This window comes from Callionymus lyra, chromosome 7 (genome assembly GCF_982586985.1).
Source record: "Callionymus lyra chromosome 7, fCalLyr1.hap1.1, whole genome shotgun sequence".
NCBI lineage: Eukaryota > Metazoa > Chordata > Actinopteri > Syngnathiformes > Callionymidae > Callionymus > Callionymus lyra.
Window position 1 is genome coordinate 13979149 of NC_141824.1, and position 21868 is coordinate 14001016.

A 21868-nucleotide genomic window follows, 5' to 3' on the forward strand; every position below is an offset into this window, starting at 1 on the left:
AATAATACATTTTCTAAATTCAATATATATTTTTTAATTTGTAGAATTTTAAGTTCAATATAATGTTGTGCTATAAAAGTGTTGCTTTGAAATCCACCGTGATGTCGTTGTCATGTGATCGTCTGCAAGTCGCATGATTGGCTGAAAAGTTTGATCAAGTAGATCGATGCTCTGCTGGTAATGTCTGGTGATTCTATTACACCAAACTTTTTTCTATTGAATTTTAAAAGGCTACAAATTAAAAAATATTGAATCCAGAAAACTTATTTTAAAATAATTGAAATGAGAATATCAAACTCTATGTGTAAGAAAATAATCCATTTATTTTTAGATCAATCAAAATGTTTTATTTAAATAGAAAATCAACCTTTTCTGTATATTAATTTCTGATTTCAATAAAAACAAGTTTTAACATTTGAAATTCAAAGTCAGCAATTGAATATTCTCAAGATATACTTCCCTATATTTATATCTACATGTATAAATCTTTATCAACGTTAAATATTGATTCATTGTTGAATTATTTCATTTTAAAAAGCCAGCGTTCATGACTCAGTGTTGTGCAGGCGCTGCCTCCACCTGAGGGATCAGTGTTTTTAAGATTACTGCGCCTCTATTTCTGGGCGGCAAAGCTCTTTAGCTGTCTTACCGTCATGTGTCAGAGACTGAGTGTGCGACGAAGAGAGTGGACGTATTCGACGTGTGTTCCATTGTCCTCACCTTGAAGTTCCGTCAGGACTGAGGAACCAGAGACACAGTCCAGGAGATACTGAACCGTCGACGGACAGAAGATGTTGGTCGCCATGCTGACGGCCATGTACGTGATGGTCAAAGTGGTGGAGTCGGTAAGACGGAAGTTATTCACGTGTTTAGTTAATAGAGTTTTAACGTTTGATCATCTTCTTCAAAGGTAGGGGCGCGGTTCTCACGCCAACAGGATACTTTGCCTTACATGGTGTCGCAGCCGTTGCCTTGGCAGATCCACTCAGTGTCTCACAGTCGGAGGAGCAGCAAAGCAGACGAGGTATGTGGACGACAACATCAGAGACGATGGACACCTGCTGCTGCCGAGACCTTTAGCTTGAACCCTCGAGTTCTTCTCCGCTTTACCTTTGCAACATAAATATTACACGAGGATAACATGCGAGTCAGTGTTCAGATGGATCATGAAGGATGTCGATCCAGCAGGTGGCAGTAGAGCTCCACAGTAGCAAGCTCCTTCTGCACCACGGAGAATGATGAATCCTTAAATTGATCCGTGGATGCGGATGGTTTTCCACAGTATTTGATTTAATATTTTAATTTTATCGTCAATTTTGTCTTTGTTCTAATAGCTACCTTTTTTAAATGTTTTTATTTTTTTTTAGAAATTATTTTCCTCTTACGGCATACAATCGAATGGGTCTTAATATTAATATAGGTTTTTATTATAAATAAAAGAATTAAAGCAAGTAATGATCTATTCTTTGTATTTTCATTTACATTTTACTATGTCAGTTCTGACTAAGTCAAATTAAAATAAGGGTTAATGTGAAGAGATTTGATTTATTTTAACTACAATTCAAGCATTTTTCTTAATAAATACGCTGTAACTCATGTTTTTTTTAATCTTTTATTATGTGCATATATAGTGCTTAAAGTATTGTTGCCTCCACATATGAGCTTAATGAGTATTTATTATTATTATAATTATACGTTTTCTCATGATCTACATTCATTTTAAAATGATACAGAACCCTATTGATCTCAATATTATTAGTATAAGAAACTGATTTAAAAATAAAATCGATATATTTCAGTAAAGTTACAACAAACACAAAGGGATGTTGGTGCAATTCAAACAATTTTAAGCAAAGAAAATTAGTCTCCAGTTTATTTATTTAAGCACAAATATAGATTTGTCCGGTGACTGTTCATGACTTGATCCTGCTAAATTATCTTATAAATTAATTAACTAATATATATATATATATATATATATATATATATATATATATATATATATATTGTAGTTTAAACATTTTTTTATATGAAGCGTATAATAAAACTGCTTCATCATCATTATTCAAATCTGTGCTTGGTCACCTGGTTGAGCGTGGAGGTCAAAGATGAGGTCAGTGGAATGTCGGCACGTGTCCAGACTATTATGTAAACACACTCTAAGCCGCTGCAGTCGTCAGTCCCAGGAAACTCCGGCGCTCCTCGATAATCCCAATTAACAGGGATTATTGAGTTTGAGGTCATTATCTGTGAACGAGATGCAAACGTATGAGAAGATTCTCGACTAAATATCTGCAGAATCATCTGCTCGCGTGCGACAGTCGTCTGCGTGTCTTTGTGGAATGAAAACAATGTTTCGACACATGATTGATAAGATTGTAAAATTACTCTTTGTTATCTGAAGCTGTTTTTTTTATCTTTCAGTTTGATGGATTCAGAAGGAACAGTATAGGAGTCTACAGCAAACGTAAGTATTTCAAAATGATTTATCAACAAAATTTGACTTCATTGATGACATTTAACGACAATCACAAATATCTGTTTTATTGAATGTTTAAGTGGTATTTTTACGTTTGTTTTAAGCACTGTGTTCAATTAAATGACATCATTTTTACTAGTAGTTAGTACTGAGTTTAGATCGAGTGTTTTGCAAATGCTAACTGATTAAGTGTTGTATTAGCATCATTGTTGAATTAGCAGCTAATGCTAAAAGATGTTTTTATTTATTCTACGTAAAATGTTTTGTAAAACATGTTTTTTTTCTACGTAAAGTGTTCAGTGTTGACAATATGCGTCACTCAAAAAACTTTTATTCAACATACTCTTCCATCTTTATCCCTTTTGCAAATAAGTTTGACCTTAGCAATTTTCGCTAACGTGCTATGAATGCTAGTAGCTAATCCAACAATGTCATTCCTTTAAAAACAGATAGATAAATGGATTGAAACCGTTTCAAATATTATCAAATCTTTAAAAGCTTTTATAAACAATCAGGTTTACGTTGTTAAACGTCAACTCGGCTACGCAGCTAGTTAGAAAATTAGCATAGCTTGTTTCTTTTCCTCAGACAGCAAACATTTGTTTTTTAGCTATTTTACAAGGTCGGAAAACTAATATTAAAATATAATTTGAAGTGTCGAATTAGCATCATTGTTGAATTAGCATCATTGTTGAATGAGCAGCTAATGCTAAAAGATGTTTTTAATTTTCAAATTAAAATGTTCAAGTGTTCAGTGTTGACAATATGCGTCACTCAAAAAACTTTTATTCAACATACTCTTCCATCTTTTTCCCTTTTGCAAATAAGTTTGACCTTAGCAATTTTCGCTAACGTGCTATGTATGCTAGTAGCTAATCCAACAATGTCAATACTTTTAAACATTAATAAATCATTACAAGCTTTTTAAACAATCGGGTTTACGTTGTTAAACGTCAACTCGGCTACGCAGCTAGTTAGCAACTTAGCAACATAGCAAACTAGCTTAGCTTGTTTCTCTTCCTCAGACAGCAAACATTTGTTTTTTAGCCATTTTATAAGGTCGGAAAACTAATATTAAAATATAATTTGAAAGGAAATGGATGAAAAAGATAATTGTGTGTCACAAACTTTACATTTGTTGTTTTGTTAGCTTATAGTCAAACATTGAAGTTTTTAAATAATTGCAAAAAAACCCTGTAACTTTCCTTCTTTATTCTATCTAACAGATGTGTGAATAAAGGTAATAAAGTGAGCAAACAAATAAAGAAAGAAAGAGTAAAATGAAAGTGTTTTGTGCTGAACATGTAACAACGTTAGCTTCATCTCCGGCGTCTTCATGTCACAGTTCAAGTGTTAAACCACTCAATCGTTGCTACAGACATTGTGTCCGTGGCTATTGCCTCTTTGGCTATCCCCTGTTTCCTGTCGCGCTCAGACTCCGGCGCCACCAACGGCTCGTGCCCGTCGCCCGTCGACCCGCCGCTCACCCCCATAGAGGCCGAGAAGGCGGCCGCCACCATCCAGACCCACTTCAGGAAGTTCCAGCAGAAGAAGCAGAAGAACGGAAAGTAGAGAAGATCCAGAAGTTCAGGCGTCGAGGAATCATAGAATCGACAGAAACTCGTCTCGGAGTTAAACGTGTTTTTATTTTTTAGCTAATATTGATAACGTTGATGAAACTGCTGCTTGTAAATAAATAAAGTGACCGATTGATTGTAAGTGTTAAAAAAAAAGAAGTTGATTTCAGTTGTTGTGACGTCATTTCTGACTCCAACAATAAACATCTTTGTGAGTCTCTGGTGTTTCTTTAACTAAATCATCTGAAGCGAGAGGGTTAGTTATTTGACTGAAATAGCAGCATCTAGTGGTTGAAACGTGTAAGTACCTGCAGAATATATTTTAGTTAAAACACTAGAAAGGTATTCAAGCCACTCAAATACATTATTTAAAAAATGTTATTACTAGATTAATGTCGCATTTATAGATTTATTATGATACTTAATCTGTACAAAAATACATTGATAATAAGATTAAAGTTGTATATAATAGGTAATAATTGTATTTATGTACAACTGTAATCATGCGATAAATGTATTATTTACAACTTAATCTCGCAATAAAAGTATTTTATACAAATTTAATCCTGAAATAAATGTATTTGATACAATTTATCTCACGTTTACAATTTTATTCTCTTATTAAATGTATTTTATACGACTTTAGTTCATATTCTTACTATTTTTGATTTCGTATTAAGGTAAGGTAAAACTTTTATCGCATTTTTGTACGACTTACATCTCATAACATGAAGTTGAATCTCGTTATAAATGTATTTCTACGAATTTATCACATAATAAATTATTTTTTGTATGGATTTCATTTTATAATGAGATTTAGACCCTTGTTAATTTTATTTTTTTTACAAATTGATCTCCTAATAATACATTTCATATGACTTTAATCTTGAAGTAACTGTATATTTTTGTACAATTTTAATCCTATAATAACTGTATTTTATACGAATTTAATCCTCTAATAAATGTATTTATTACAGTTAAATATCATAAACTGATTAATTTTATATGACTTTAATCTTGTAGTAACTGTATTTGTTTCATATAACTTTAATCTTATATTAACTGTATTTTATAACAGTTTAATATCATAAACTAATTCATTTTTGTACGATTTTCATCTCATATGATTTAGACTCTTGTTATAAAGGTATTTTTACGAATATATCTCGTAATAAATTCATTTTATACGACTTTAATCTTGCAGTAACTGTATTTTATACGACTTTAATCCCATAATAAATGCATTTTATAAAAGTTTAACATCATAAACCAATTCATTTTTGGATGACTTTAATCTCATAATATAAATGACTTCTCGTAATAAAATAAAGTAAAAATAAAACATATGAATACAAATGAATAAAATCAATTAAATAGAAAACAGTATTGTATAAATAAAAAAGTATTTTTTTAAACAGCTTTTAAAATCACAAGTATGTGTTTCTTTATCAAAACAAAAACCTAAAAATACAAATACTCTTTCAAACCAGTCGAATCCTTAACAATAAAAACCCAAAAGTGTCACAGTTCATAAAAAGATAGCTTTATTGCACAAGGTGTTGAGTTCTCTTTTTCTCTTTTTGTTTGTTTTCATAGAAAAGAAAATGTATAGTTAAACACAAGCAATTGCAAATTGAAGCAACAACCCTTCATAAAACCTCAAACCTCTGCATTAAAAAACAAAAATAATCACCTGCCCTTTTTTTTTCTTAAATCGTGTTAATCTTCAGCAACATTTTCTGAACATGCGATGCTGCTGGTCTCACCAGTCAAATGAACGAATGTGCAACAAATGAAGTAGAAAATAATAAAAAATAAAATAATGCAAAGACTTTTTTTTTCCTGCAAAACAAGAAGATAAATTTCATTTTTTCAGTCCAAATCTTTGATCTGGTTTTAAAAATGTTTTTTTTTTTCTTTTAATCAAGATAAAATCAATTTGTGTGTCATTATATAGTTTTTCTCGTCACTTCTGCTTCGTTACAATAACTTCAGTTTAAAGATTACATTGTGCCCTGGTTCCTAGTGAAGATGTTGAAAATAGTATCATTTATACAAAACACTTTATGTACAAGTCTTGCACAAGGGAGGGGGGGGGGGAGGGGAGAGAAATCAAAATGGTGAACGACGAGTGAACATGAACGTCCGCCGTCTCGTCATCGCCGTCGACACAAACCTTTAAGATCAAGTCACTTATTTTTTTTATAAATGTCTGACCTTCGAACTTGATTTAAGTGTTAATTTTCCATCGTGAACATCTTCAATAAATGAACGTCTGCAGCACATACGCTCGGGCGAGTCACTACAAACATGGTGCTCGGAGAAACAAAAGTGTTGTGACGTTTGGACCTGAACAGAACTGACACCAGATCAGTGAGATAAAAAAAAAAAAACGTAGGTTTTCATGGCGACCAGGATGAGCGAGAGGCGTTTAGAGTCGACTCTCGTGTTCGAGGAAACGAGATGTCGCTCAGAGAAGATGCTCTTGAAGAAAACATCGAGTCTCCAGAGATAAACTGTCAATCATTTCAATTCTGACTTTTGAAGTTAAAAAAAAAAATTGAATTTTTTGTTCGAGTTAAATTAATTCAATTATTTAACTTATCAATTATAATTATTACATACATTTAACGCAAATGTTTTATTTAATTTTCATCATAAGAAAAAGAAAATAAATCAAATTTTCGGATTTAAAGAAATTAAACATTTACCCTGAAGAAAATGCATTTTTTCTTAAGTTAGCTTTAACTCCTTTTTTTAAATTAAATTAAAATAAAGTAGAGAATGTGGTCGCCAAGTACACGTGCGTTCTGACCCATAATGCATTGCTAGTCAATGGTTAATGGATTTGATTCTTAAATGTAATTAAACCTGAATATAATTCGGGTTTAAAGTTACTTTTCGAGCATTTCTTCCATTCGATGAAAACACCTTTGGACAGGTACGACACAACAGTTTACAACAGCCTCACCGTCTCTCTTTCATAAAACCAGCCACGACCACGACCTCGTCCACGAACAGGAACCACAAGATCTCACAGACTCGCACTCGTCTCCGACGCTCGTACCCGTTTATTGTCCTGATCTTCTCCTCCCTTCGTTCTCGAGCGATTGTCTTGTGATTTTTCATATATATTTTCAATTAGATTGGCTTTTTTTTTCTATAATTCTCTCTCTTTTTTTTTTCCTCAATACTCATATATTGTCTATATATTGAATAGAAATATATATGTACATACTTTTTTTGAAAACAAACATATAAGATTCTTCTTCTATTGCGAGAGCCCTGATGGTACTTTTTTTTATTTTCTCTTCATTTGGAGCTTCTCTTCGACTTCTCTGGTGGTTTAAGCTTTGGGTAGAACAAGCGAAAAATTAACTTAAAAATTAAAAAAGAATGAGCTACTTTATTTTTCTCTGCAAAAACTTTACAGTCAATTTTAAAGTACATGTCTTAAGATGTAGTTTATTTGTTGCTGGATACAATACTATGGAAGTATATCAGTGTCATGATTATTTACTTGTTATATTTAACATCTTAAATAATGAGTTTCTTTAAATAGTTGAATTCAATAATTTCTTTGTCGAACAGTTTATTATTTTTTTTAAATAAATATATAGAAATATTTTCAAATATTGTTATTATTATTTTTTTAACACAGTTGATTCAAATTCCAATAAATAAATAATTAAATTAATTCAACAAATAGAAACTTATAAGACTCATTTTATGCATCACATGATCGTTTGTCGTTTTTATATAGAACTTTAACGGCTTATAATTAAAGAAATAACAATTTTATAACATTTATTTGTAATTATTGATAAAGATTATCAAACTTTATGTGTAAAAAAACAACATCAATTCATTTAAAACCAAATTAAAAGCATCAAATTAACCTTTAATTGAAGTACAAGTTAAAGTTTCTGTTAATTTAATTCAATTATTCAACGTTATTTTCTGATATACTTCCATAAACGACCTTCGAACGTAGCCATGAGCCCTCTGAGCTACAGCCTGTGTTTCGTTGAGTTGAGCGCCACCTGCTGGTTAGTTGTCAGTCAAACTGAAACGTGTGTCCAGAACCAAAAAAAAAGAAGCATAAATACTGGAAGCGAGGACTGAAATGAAACGCGTGGACGACCGGTCGATCTCTCGATAAATATCCGTGCTGATGTTCGGCGCGTTAGCACGTTAGCATGTTAGCAGCAGGTCACAGTGACGGTGTGTGTGGACGTGGTTGGAGGGAATATAAAGGGTTAAAGTGAAGGCAGGCTCAACAAATAATGAGGATCTTGTGGCAATAAAAGTGTCTCTTAGACTGATAAGGTAAAAAGAAAAACGACGTCTTTAGTATCGACGGCTCTGATTGGTTCACCTTCTTCCGCTAAACTATTGTTATAAACCAGTGAGGGGCTCAGTTTGGCCCATAAGAGGTCCACTGTCGGTGTGTTCCTGGCAAATGTATACATTTACTGTATATATTTACACATATACACCCAAACACACATTCACTCTTGCGAAGTTTTGTCGTCACTTTTCCCTCGAGTGAACGTTTTCTTAAATTTTCCGCGTCAAAAGTTAAACCATGAAAAATGTTTAGACTCTCTTGATGTGGTTTTTATAGATCCTGCTCTTCGAGTCGCTCTAACGTCGAGTTCGCCGTCGATTAAGAAAACTGTCCGGGTTCGTAAAAACAGTTATGAGGGTTTCGGAGTCTTCTTTTTACGCTGCCGTCACCGCATTGGATCCATTTAACGGGGTGACGAGCCGTCGTTTCTCCCGCCGTCCACGGATGAAATCATAGAAGTTTCTTACCAGTCGGATCCCACGGAACAGAAACAAGTGCTGGTCCAGGTGTGCACGTGTGAAGCGGGAGTGAAGTCGCTGGAGGAGGAATGGGAACAAACGACTGGAGGAGTCGGTCAGAAAAAAGGCAAACCCCTGTTGCTGTGGAGACACTTTGACCTCCCCGGGAACAGCAGAGTTGACGGAGCTGGAGCAGCTCCTGCAGCTGGACGCGCTGCAGGCACTGACAGGTCAAAGGTCGTGTGTCTCAGGTGTCTCTGGAGCGGTCCAGGAGGTCCGGGCGACGGGGCTACACGAGCGTGTACGACTTCGAATACGCTCCTGACCCTCCATCCCTCTGCTTCTGCAGTCTGGACGAGCTGCTCTCCAGGAGAGAGTCTCTAGATCCGCCCATCTTGGAGGAGGAGGCGGGGCCCCCCGGGGTCCCTCCCGTGGCCCCGCCCGACGTGGCTCCGGCGGCGGCTGCGGCGGTGGCGGCGGCGGCGGCCGCGGCGCTCTGGGCCGCCGCCGACGAGGAGCCCGGCATGGTGAGAGTCCTCTGGGGGAGCGTGGAGCTGCTGGAGCTCGCCGACATTCCTCCGCTGCCACTGACCCCTGCCGCCCCCCCGCTGGAAGAAGAGGTCATGCTGGACAGTCCGGAGTGACCCATGGTCAGAGCCTGCTGCTTGTCCATGGTCACGTGGCGACCCTGGGTGTGGTACGCTCTCTGGGCCAGGCCCCGGATGGAGGCCTCGCGAGGAGGGACCACCGGACACGGGTCGTGATGCTCCGACTGCTTCCGGAAGAACGGATCGGACTTCATGTAGAGCGGGATGTTACAGTAGTCGCCTGCGGGCAGAACACGTGTTAACACGGTGCACACGTCTGACTGAAGAACTCAAGCTAGGGTTCTGAGACGTGTACATTTGTATTTTATTTTTGAAACTTGTGTTATCTCTGGGTCAACGTGAGCCAAAGGCCTGGAATGCATTTGTGGTTCACCTTGACCCAGAGGCAACACAAGGGATAAGACAAACACATTTGTTTGTGTGCCTTAGTTTCACCTTGACACAGAGATAACACAAAGGTTAGGACAAAAAAAAACAAAAACATATTTTGACATGTACATACGTTTTTTAAGTTAATGAAATACATAAACTGACAGATAAATGTGTTTTTAAGGTAATAAAATACGTACTCTGACAAGTAAATATGATTTTTAAGGTAATAAAATACATACTCTGACAAGTAAATATGATTTTTAAGGTAATAAAATACATACTCTGACAAGTGAATATGATTTTTAAGGTAATAAAATACATACTCTGACAAGTAAATATGATTTTTAAGGTAATAAAATACATACTCTGACAAGTAAATACGATTTTAAGGTAATAAAATACATAGTCTGACAAGTAAATATGATTTTTAAGGTAATAAAATACATACTCTGACAAGTAAATATGATTTTTAGGGTAATAAAATACATACTCTGACAACTGAATATGATTTTAAGGTAACAAAATACATACTCTGACAAGTGAATATGATATTTAAGGTAATAAAATACATATACTGACAGATAAATATGTTTTTTAGGTTAATACAATACACATTATGACAGTTAAATGTGTTTTTTAAGACAACAAAATACATACTTTGACATGTAAATATATTTTTAAGGTAATAAAATATATATTTTGACAGGTAAATGTGTTTTTTAAGACAATCAAATAAATATTTTGACAGGTACATGTCTTTTTTAAGAAAATAAAATACATACTTTGATATGTAAACATGTTTTTAAGTGAATAAAATACTTATTTTGACATGTAAATATGATTTTTAAGGTAATAAAGATATATTTTGACAGGTAAATGTGTTTTTTAAGACAATAAAATACATACTTTGACATGCAAATATGTCTTTAAGTGAATAAAACACAGATTTTCAGTGACAGGCTCAGACAGGGACTGACTTTTGGCGCGGTGAGGGATGGGCACAGCTACATTCTTGCCACGGTCATAATCCTGGGGTTTGGGCGGCGAGGCGGTGAAGCGGCAGATCCCGGGCTCTGACGGCGTGCTCATGGACGTCATGCTGTCGGCGTTGTCGTTGGTGCCGGTGGTCATCTGGTCGGACGAGCTGTCGGAGATGAAGCACTCCGTGATCTCGAACTTGGCGTGCTGCAGGTGCTCCTCCAGCTTGGCGTGCTCGTAGGCCCGGGCCAGCTCCTCGTAGGTGGACGAGGCGCTCTCCGTCGACACCATGCTGTTGCGACCCTTGTCTGCAGTGGACAGTGGCCGTTAACGTCTCCGTTCATTCAGTGAAAATCTCACGTTTTTTGTGACCCACCTGTGTCCTGAGAGAGGCTGGCGCTGTAGCTGTCACTCTCCGTCACAGTGATGCCGTGCTGAGAGCCCACTGTGCGCCAGTCAGAGGTCAGAGTTCGGGCGGGTGTGGAGGACTGACACTTGGTCAGGGTCCACTGGCTGGAGTATCTGTTCCTGATGCTGTGGGCGGATTTAACACTCTTCCTGGACACTGGGTCTGGAGGAGAGTCAAGGACTTTCATCAGGAACCATGTGGAGAGTTTGACATGGATGCAGTGACTTCTTTCAGGCACTAGATGGCGGTGTGTGAGGGAAATAACGTTTGATGGCTTGGAAATGGCAAAATGTCAACAGTATCTGGGTTAGAAAAGAACAAGATTGAACTCGTATAAATTGATAAGGAGATTAAAAAACCATTTAAATATTTTTATCCCTTAATTTATTTTTGTACGACTTTAAAGAAGTTATGCAATTTAAATCTCCCTATATATTTTTTTTGAACCACCTTAATCTTAAAAAATGTATTCATTACCACTTTAATCCCGTAATTGCCAATTTACATTATAAATGTATCATATACGACTTTGATTCTTTAATAAATACATTTTTTACTTCTTTAATCTTGTTATAAATGCATTATTTATCACTTTAATCTTACAACTGTTGTATACGGTTTCAATCTCGTACTAAATCTTAAAACTTTAATCTTGTAATAAATGTATTTTATACAATTGAAATCTCATAATAAATTTTAAACAACCTTAATCTCGTAATAAATACATTTTTACAAAACATCAAGAGCATAGTTGGTGTTTCAACTCCTAATGTGACGCTTACATGTAAGTAAGTAAGTAATTTTTATTTGCGCTAATAAAGCACTTAAACAACCAAAACAATATTCAATAAAGTATATACTTTAAAGGTCAAGATAAAACTGATAACACAACAGGAGTTCCAGAAAATCAAGGAAAAGCCTGTTTGATTTTATGACTTTCGCCTCCATCGTCATGTTTTTAATAAACACAACTAAAAAAGTTGTGAACGAGTTTTATAAAATCCTCAGGATTGTTAGGAAACAAGTTTATGAAGTTTTTTTTTTTCATTCACCTGCTGTCTTGCCTGCAGTCAATACAAAACTCTAACCTGCTCTAGTAGAAGAACTCACATTTCCCCGATTCCTTAAAACTCTGCACTGGCTGCCAGTTTCTTTCAGGATCGGTTTTAAAATTCGCTTTGTGACCCTGGTCTAAGAAAGGAGCTTTACAAATAAAGTTAATTTGTTTTGAATAAAACTCAGAAAATATGATACTTGTTAAATCTGTTGTTTTTGGTCATTCAACAACATGTTTAGATTTCACTACAAGCTGGTCTGATGGTTAAGATGCAGTGAACTTATTCATGTTCAAGCACATTTTTTCCAAATTGTTTGATTTAATTCTAAGTAATATTTGCTGTATTAATACTTTTCTACTTCTTCATCTTTCTTGTTCAAGTAAACGTTGACAGGATTAACCGTGAGAAGACTAGTCGCGGGACGAAGCAGTCTTACTGGTTCCGGGTCTGATGTCGGACATGTCGATCAGGGGCCCGGTGTTCTGGATGAGGGCCGGGTGATGGACGGAGACTCCGGTGCAGAAGCTCTGCGGGTTCCCGGTCTGGTTGAACTCGGTGTCGGTCACAGGTAGGGTGGCCTTGTCCTCACCTGGAACGAGGGAGGAGGAGAGCGATGAGCAGACGCTCGGGAGGCACAGACTCACTTCTGTCCTCCGCCGACTTCCTCTCACCGATTTGCTTGATGCCCTCTTTGTCCTCGATGAGCAGCTGCACTCGGGGGATGTCGATGTGTAATCGGGGGCCCTGGGGAGGTCCTTTGACCGGCGTGTCAAAGCTGCGGTTGTTCTTGCTGCTCCAGAGACACATGCACAACATTCACAGCATGTTAATGACACACAGCGTCGGCTGAAGGCAACGAGGGTTTCGGACGAATCTTCTCACCTGATCAGCATCTCGGCCAGACTCTTGGCATCTTGGGAGGAAGATCGTACGTTTTAAAAACGAGCGTCAATATGATGGAGACGAGTTGAAGACTCACCTCGGAGTCGCTTCAGACGCTTCTCTTTGCGCTTCTTGCGGATGATGAAGAGCAGAGCGACGCCCAGAGTGATCAGGATCACAGGGGAGCCGATGGAGAAGAGCTTCTTGACGTCATCGTTCTTCTCCAGAGGAGATTTGATCGGAGGAATCGTACCTGAGAACAACCAGAAGGTTTACTTATGGAAAGTATATTTTAGAGCAAGAAGAATATCCTCCACAATATAGTTAACATTTCAAATGTCGAAACTTGGTTTTAATCATTTCATTATTTAATTGAATAATTTTACTCAATTAGTTGGATATTGAAAGTTTTTTTTTTTCTTTATAATTTAGTAAAAAAAAGAAGAATATTTACTTTATTATTATTTTTTTTTTTTATAGAGTTTTATATTCTAATTCCAATAATTCAATATATCATTGAATAGCCTTTTATATTTATTGCAATTGGCTGAAATCTTGATCAATTAGCTCAATACTCTCTTGGTGTCCTCTGGTCTCACTATTAAACCAACATTTTTATATTGAATTTAAAATGGTACGAATTTAAAACAAATACCAAATTTAGAACATTTATTTTTAAATTATTTTTATTGGACTATTAATCTCTTTGTGTAGAAAATCATTATTTTGAAAATGTTAAAAAAAAGAAAACCTTATTCAATTATTTAAAAAACAATAATTCATGCTTTCACAATTAACAAATTATTCAATTAAAGTATTTAAAAAACAACAATTGACGTCTCTAATTTACAAAATATTTATTTCAATTATTTAAAAAACAATAGTTCACACTTTCAATTTATAAATGATTTAATTCAAATATTAAAAAAGAAATTCAATCGTTAAAAAACAACAATATTTCAATAAGAAAATTCAAGGTTTAAACATTTCAAATGTTAAAATTCAACCATTAATATGTTTTAATGGCGCTAATAAATTATGGGCATCAAAATATATTGTACACAGTGTGAGAAAATGTTCATTAATGTTGTTGTGGTCGGTGCTCATTAAAAAAAAAAAGATTATTGAAAATATAAATAAAACCTTTCAATATATGAATAATTGAATTAAATGATATATATTTTTTAATGGAACCTTTCAAGATAGAAGTTATTGAATGTAAGTCAAAGCTTAAAAAACAAAAATACATCAACAGAAAAAGTTGAATTAATCTGTCAGCATTATTTTCCTTTTTTAGATCCACCTTCCCTGTTTTTACTAGTAAGTAAGTAAGTAAGTAATTTTTATTTGTATAGCGCTTTTCCAGACCAGGGTCACAAAGCGCTTAAACAATCAAAACAATTTTCAATAAAATATATACTTTAAAGGTCAAGATAAAACTGATAACACAAGGAGTTCCAGAAAATCAAGGAAAAGCCTGAGGTAGAAAAGAAAGTCTCAAAACTATCATCAGTCATTACATGTTTGACTGACAGCTACATGTGAACTTTGACCTCGAGAAGTAGAGCTTGAGTTAAAGAAGAGTCTCAGACTTACTCCCGTCATAGTCCAGCGTCGCGAACTGCGTGCTCTGGTTCCCACAGCCAGCACTGTTGCAGGCCTTCATCTTCAGCTCGTACCAGGTGGCTTCACGCAGCTCCGCCAGGAACACGTCGGCGGTGGCGTTGGTGCGAACGTTCTGCCAGGCCCACGTGCCTTTGAGCCAGGACAAAAAACGGTCGATCTCGTGTGAGGACGCACGGGAGGAGAAAAAAAGACTCACCTTTGGGTCGGAACTCCAGCGTGACCACGTTGATGGGACACCCTCCGCTGGCCCAGCCCTGCAGGTTGAGTCTGGCGTGGCTGGAGTTGATGTGGGTGAAGACGGGCTGGTCCTTGTTGAACTGAGGCTCTGAGACAGAGACTCAAGTGTTAGTATATTAATATGAATATACTTAGGTGTTGATCAAGAGTTGTAAAGTCCAGTGTCATTCCACAAATCAGGTTGTTTTTGTGCTGTTTTATATAGGCTCTAAAAAATACGACGGAAATTATTAAAAATGGTTTAAACTTTGGATGAATGTGTTTTAAATTAATTATTTAATTTTCCATTATCATTGTAAATAAGGTTTTATTTCTTAGAACATCAAATCCACCATGTTTTTAAACTCATATTTTTAATTAACTATAATATTTATGAATGAATTAATTTTAAATTAAATGTATTAGTACATTTTTATTCAATTAATGGTAAAAATATGTGTCACATTTTTAACACAAATCACTCAAAACCTTACAGGAGCCAAAGTCTCAAGCGGTTCAATAATAATATAAAAAAAAAAAAAATCTTCCATTTCTATGTCCATCCTTATAAAAAAAACTGTTGAAATTGTTTTAACTTTAATGTAAAGAGAGCAAAACTTGTTTTTAAATGTCAACTTTCTAGCTTAGCGAACAATGTTATCTGTAGTCAGAAAAAAAGCTAAATTCTGCAAATCTTCAATTGAAAACCTATAATTTTGACATAAATTTTGGGCTTTAATATATTAAATTATGTTTATCACGGGAAGGTCAATAATATTTAATCAAACTAGCAAAGACAACAATAAAAAGACCCATAAACAGTGTAAACATTTAGATTGATCCTCAGGTGTCTCACCTCTGCCGTGAGTTTTGGCCTCGATGATCTCGCTGATGCGACCTGCTCCCACACTGTTCTTGGCAGCCAGTTTGACCTTGTACCAGGTCCCACAGCGCAGGTTGTCCAGTTTGAAGGAATGTTCACTGGAGCTGATGAAGACGTCCTTCCACTCCTCCGTGTTGTCCACGGAGTACTGCAGCACAAAACCTGCCCGAGGAACAAACATTTTCATCAAGATGAGGTTTTAAGAGCCAGAGGCCTCATGTACAGAGAAGTCCGTTGAACTTCTACTAAATACTCTTACTTCTATAAATGGTGCATGTCTGATGAATCTGCATAATCTATGTTAATAAAATAAAAGCATTTTGTTTACAAATAATAAAATAACAAATCATGAAAGGAGTCAAATTAGATGGTTCGGGCATCTCTTGAGGATGTCCCCCTGGGCGTCTCCCTTTGGAGGTGTTCCAGGAGCGTCCATCTGGGAGGAGACCAAGGGGTCGACCCAGGACCAGGTGGAGATATTATATTTCTTCGCTGGCATGGTGGCGTTTCAGGATCCCTCGGTCAGAGCTGGAGTTTGACGCTCTCTGTTGAAGCTGCTGCCCCCGCGACCCGGTGACGGATAAGCGGATGACAATGGATGGATGGATGGATGGATGGATGGGTGGATGGGTGGATGGGTGGATGGATGGATGGATGGATGGATGGATGGATGGATGGATGGATGGATGGATGGATGGATGGATGGATGGATGGATGGATGGATGACGATGGATGGATGACGATGGATGGATGGATGGATGGATGGATGGATGGATGGATGGATGGATGGATGGATGGATGGATGGATGGATGGATGGATGGATGGATGGATGGATGGATGGATGGATGGATGGATGGATGGATGGATGGATGACATCCAGTCAGACAGATAATTTGTGTGTTTCTGCTGTCGGCTTGTTTTCTGCTTTTCTTTGATAAAACTGAGGTGATGTTGTTTCACAATAACGTCTGTCTCTTGTAGAGAAAGACTTGAAGCATCAGACGCTGATCATTTGGTTTGTTATATTAAAAAAACAAGCTCAAAATTCCTTTTTTTGGGAATAGCGTGAAATAGCAGATTCAAATATTCAGTATAAAACAATCGACGTCGTCTTATTAAAAACAGATCATCAATTTGGTGAAGGAGAACATATGGATACGTTTGTGAATAATTAAATATATCCACCTGTGTAACTAGTGTTTTTTTACGTAAGACATCTTAGTACATGGGGCCCCAGGAGAACATGGGGCCCCAGGAGAACCAGTAGTTCACCAAAAGATGATCCAGATCCGCTCAAGATAAAGTGGCTGCAGTACCTCCAAAAGGCTACTAGGGGGCAGTGTCCGCCCGTAACTGGCAGTGACGTCACAGACCTGCTCCTCCATTAGTTACCTACAACTCTCAGACTGGGATGGCTGACTGAGCATCTATGCAAATGAAGGAGCAGCAATATGGTGTCTGTGTTTGTGATCCGCTGCATCCCAGAGCCAAACTGCCTCCTGCTGGGACACACTTTCCATCCCTGCCTCAGCTTTGTAATTATGTAGACTAGGACGTCTCCTCCCCTCTTTCCTTTCTTTTGTCCTCACTGTACCATCCCTCTCTCTCTCTCTCTCTCTCTCTCTCTCTCTCTCGTCCTCTTCTCACAACAGATGGTTCAATCCATTCACATATCTTAAGACTAGTTCACATTATCGGCTGCGTTTGTCGATGAGATTTCACAAGATAAAAGCAGATCATTAAAGATAAAACACGTAGAACTTAATAATATCGAGGACATCGAATCAAATCTATTCTCCATTTTCGTGTGTTATTGAGCATCTTGTTTTCTCGCCTGAATCCAGCTACACAATCAAAACCTGCTATGACTGATCAAAAAACATATTTTCTGATAGATATTGAGAATAACACGGTTTTGTGTAGAAAACCAGATGAACAGGTTTAGCTCTTAATTTATCATTTTATGTTCATTTAAACTATTGATATACTTAAATATTGCAATATTCAATATCACTGTACATTTGTATTTATGTTTTGGGCTTTTTAACCCTTGTGTTAGCTCAGGGTCAAGGTGACCCGAAGGCATGAAAACAAATGTGTTCAAGTGGTTTTCTTTGGGTCAAGGTGAACGACCTCCAACCCTGCATATGCATTTATGGAAGCCAGGGACACAAGGGATACCACAAACACATTTGTTTCTGGGCCTTCGGGTCACCTTGACACTGAGATAACACAAGGGTTAACCATATTGTACTTTTATCAAAGTTCTTTAATTGTTGTATGCATCTATAAAGAGGCTAAAAAGTAAGTGGATAAAATAATAATGATAATAAAAATGTATATGAAAATATTAACCGCGTTTGTTTATTTTTTTGTTGTAATTAAACTTGCAAAAGTTTGCAGATGTGACTACGCCCTCCGCTGCTAAAGGAACAATGAAATCCCGCTGGATCCCGGCGATGACTGAGGACTAGAGGATATGTTCGACTCAAGCTGATTTTAAACTTGCTTAGTTTAGTTAAATAGTTAACACAACAAATGAAAGCACGTGGTCTATAACAAAAAAAAAAGTGACGTGTTTTTTAAATTTTACAACATCAGAGTCAAGTACTCAAGTACTCAGAGATAATACTCCAGATATACCTTCGTTTAGTATCGCAATATATCGCATCTTTGACCCTAAATCGCGATACATATTGTATTTCCAGATTGTTGACAATTATTGCAGGGTCAAGGTGACCAAAAGCCAAAAACAAATGTGTTTGTGGTGTCCCTTGTGTTGTCTCTGGGTCAATGTGACAGAAGGCCAAAAACAAATGCGTTTGTGGTATCCCTTGTGTTGTCTCTGGGTCAAGGTGAACGACCTCCCTGGCTTCCATAAATACATAAGGAAGTTGTTCACCTTGACCCAGAGACAACACAATGGTTAGTATTAAACACAAATTTGAAAGATTTGAACATTATTTTCTCGTATGAAGATATTTTAAGAAGTTAAAAAGTCAGAACAGCCGTTTGCTGCGTGAATCAAGAGTCATGTCGCAGTAAAAGTGTGTTTGTTTCAGATGATAATTAAAATACAAAAGCAGGAAATGAAAGTTTTGTCCTGAGACACAAGCAAAAGGTGCTCAGAAAGATCCTTCAGCGTCTCAAACCACAACAACAAATCTTCCTTCTGCCAGATCATCAGAAGCCCAGAGACCAACTCGCTTCAAGCCCATGACCCAGCAACACCCCCATGTTGGCGAACAGCCGGAACAAAAGAAGAAGCGCATTTGCATGCACTCCCACCGAGGTGCGCACCGCCGGCTTCAAACACAAATCTCCAGCAAGCAGAAAATCAAGCAGACACATAATTAACAAGAAAATGTAAAAGTAGGACATCAATCAATAACCTGATCGATTAGCACGCGGACGAAGCGGAGGTAGAAGAAGGAGATGGAAGCAGAAGTCATTGATAGACTTGGATGGTTGGTGGTGTGAACACAAATGTTGGTAATCGCCAAAATCTCATGAAAAAAATTGGGACATTCAAGGCTAGATTAACAGAAAAAAGAGCTGCAGTCATTATTATTGAGGCGGGAAAACATTCCCGTTGTTAGAAGGTGTGAAAAACGAATTAATCCTAGCTTTAAAAATTGATATAAGGGTCATGAAAAAAAGATAATCTGTGACTCACATAATGGGAAGATCTTAAAAGATAAATAAGATGAGTAAAAGTAAATTACACCAGTTTTATCGACCCATGAATAGAGGTCAACATGGTATTTTTGGCCCCTTAAACATCAATAGTTTTTTTTAACTTCACTGATGACTTCACCAAAGTAGATTCATCATTTGTTCCTGTATGTTTTTGACTGTGGGATAAAAAACCAAAATACCCGCAGGAAACCTGTGTCATCAAAAAAAAACCCGTCCTCAAACACAGGCTTATGATGAGAATTTCTATTAACATTAAAAGCAGGATAAACCTTTTTTTTTTTAACCTTCATCGATGGTCTTGTCAAATCTGTCTCAAGCCAAATGTCTGAACTTTCTTCTAGTACCTCTGATGGAACTGCCGCCGTTGTCTCCAGGGATCCAGGCCAGAGTGATGGAGGAGGTCGAGGTGGTGGAGACGGTCAGACGAGGCTGGTCAGGAGGGACTGAGGACGAGAATTGAACCATTTTGATGACGTAAATTGCGTAAAGATTGAAACTACATTAACTGAAAACTTGATTTTCAAAAGGCTTTATGAATAAAGCTGTAATCGTTTCGATCTGCTGACCTTGAACCACCAGGTTGACGATGATGGTGTCGAAGCCCAGAGTGTTGGTGGCCGTGCAGGTGTAGTAACCGGAATCCTCAGCCTTCACCGAACGCATCACCAGAGTTCCGTTGCCCAGGATGAGGCGCTGACCGTCCGCGGACAGAGGAGTAGCAGTGTCCTCGCTGGAACACATGGTCAGACCTCAGTCAACGCTCGGGAGGAAAGGTTAACATGACCAGTACAAATATATCTTAAATGTTTCATAAAAGTCGATCACTTGAACCTTTTTAGTGGTTTATATTTGTGTCAGAAATCAATCTCTAGTTAGTTCTTGCATCATTACTGGAAAGTATTGAACAGCTACATACTGTACGAGTAGAAGAATAGCTAAATAAAGACGAAAAGAGAGTCATAAATTGTGTATTTTTCAAACGTAAAATATTTTTTTAGTGTGTCCTTTATATCTCTTCAGTCATTTTCGAGCGTCTCGAAAAGTGCAAGTGACGGACGAAATGTGGATACTTACATCTGCCAAGAAGAATATGCAATTTTTGTGTTCATTTGCTAACAAAATTAAAAAAAAAAAGAAAAGCTAAATAGTTCAAACTCATTTTGAGAAACGGATGCTTACATGTTGATGGAGTCATAAATTACCATCTGGATGTGGAAACTGTTTTAAAGGTTCCGTTATCCTCTTTTATTGCATTTAACCACCAAGTGAAAAACAACTTCTTGTTGTTGTGTTGTTTTGGGGTTGCTAGATAATACCTCACATCATTGGTGATGTGTTTTGCTACAATGTCATCTGAAATGTGATTATAGGCAGAGGTATGCTCCTTCAAAGTGCTTCTCTCACTTTTATCGTTGAGTTCAATCTCATCTTTTCGGTTTACATTTTATTTGCTTTCATTTTGATGCACATCAAACACACTTTTGCAGTGATTTAAAGTTTACAGAGTTGATTTAATTTCAGGTTGTTACTTCTTTTTGTAGTTTCTGATGTATTTTGTTGTTGATGTCCAGTGGTCTCTCACCACACCTCGTTTCTTTTACGCTGTTTTTCCCCCCACATGCTTTCCATTACTTATGGTGCTGACAAAACAGGGAACTCCAATGATGCCTTTCTACACACTGCTCTATTTAGCGATGACTAATTGTTCGCTACAATACTGTATTTAACTTGTATCGCTATGTTTCTATTTCAAAAGTCACGACAGCTTAGATTGGTTGGCTGGGCGGCAAAGCATTACAGGAGCTGTTCAGGTCACCGTTACTGAGAGGGTTGTTGAGACCTGAAACGCGATGTTGAGCTTGAAATAAACGTTGTTAAAAATAGGTTGTTAATAAGGTGTAAACATTTTAATTAGTTGTATTCAAAACCTTCACAACATCCAACACTAAAGTCCACATGGATCTGACCTGTCTTTGGTCCACTTGATGCTGGGGGTCGGTTCCCCGACCGAGCTACACGGCAGTCGCACCTCCTTCATCCATGGTGTCGTCACCGTCCCGCCGAAAGACAAGATCTTTGCCGGAGCTAAAAGAAAACGTAAGTTTTATCCATGAATAAAAGATTTTGTTTTTTTAAATGAGCAGACATGTGGTCAGTTCGTCTCCTCTTGCAGCCTCTTCACTGACCAGCTCTGGCGTCTTAATAAAAGTGCGTCTCCTGCACTTATGTTGGGCTTGAATGAAGTACTGAGTGGACGAGGCTGGAGGACAT

The 21868-nt window shown here is 37.0% G+C and overlaps 2 protein-coding genes across 2 annotated transcripts in view; one reads left to right on the plus strand and one right to left on the minus strand.

The window, feature by feature from the left end:
* Positions 1-714: 714 nt before the first annotated feature.
* LOC148075120 (uncharacterized) lies at positions 715-4272 on the plus strand. Its single transcript, XM_087796446.1, has 4 exons — positions 715-845; positions 911-1024; positions 2425-2467; positions 3915-4272. Exons 1-4 carry the CDS (start codon positions 792-794, stop codon positions 4049-4051), a joined length of 348 nt encoding a protein of 115 aa, XP_087652572.1. The 5' UTR covers positions 715-791; the 3' UTR covers positions 4052-4272.
* A 1311-nt stretch (positions 4273-5583) lies between these two features.
* The window catches only part of dscaml1 (Down syndrome cell adhesion molecule like 1), a 116904-nt gene continuing 100619 nt past the window's right edge, over positions 5584-21868 (minus strand). The window contains exons 23-35 of the mRNA XM_087796422.1: positions 21565-21682; positions 20164-20327; positions 19942-20040; positions 15871-16059; positions 14995-15123; positions 14769-14927; positions 13270-13425; positions 13173-13203; positions 12962-13080; positions 12727-12879; positions 11200-11394; positions 10823-11131; positions 5584-9693 (exon numbers count right to left, since the gene is read on the minus strand). Coding sequence (XP_087652548.1) covers positions 9155-9693; positions 10823-11131; positions 11200-11394; positions 12727-12879; positions 12962-13080; positions 13173-13203; positions 13270-13425; positions 14769-14927; positions 14995-15123; positions 15871-16059; positions 19942-20040; positions 20164-20327; positions 21565-21682 — 2360 coding nt within the window. The 3' untranslated portion in view covers positions 5584-9154. The remainder of the gene's footprint in view (positions 9694-10822; positions 11132-11199; positions 11395-12726; positions 12880-12961; positions 13081-13172; positions 13204-13269; positions 13426-14768; positions 14928-14994; positions 15124-15870; positions 16060-19941; positions 20041-20163; positions 20328-21564; positions 21683-21868) is intronic.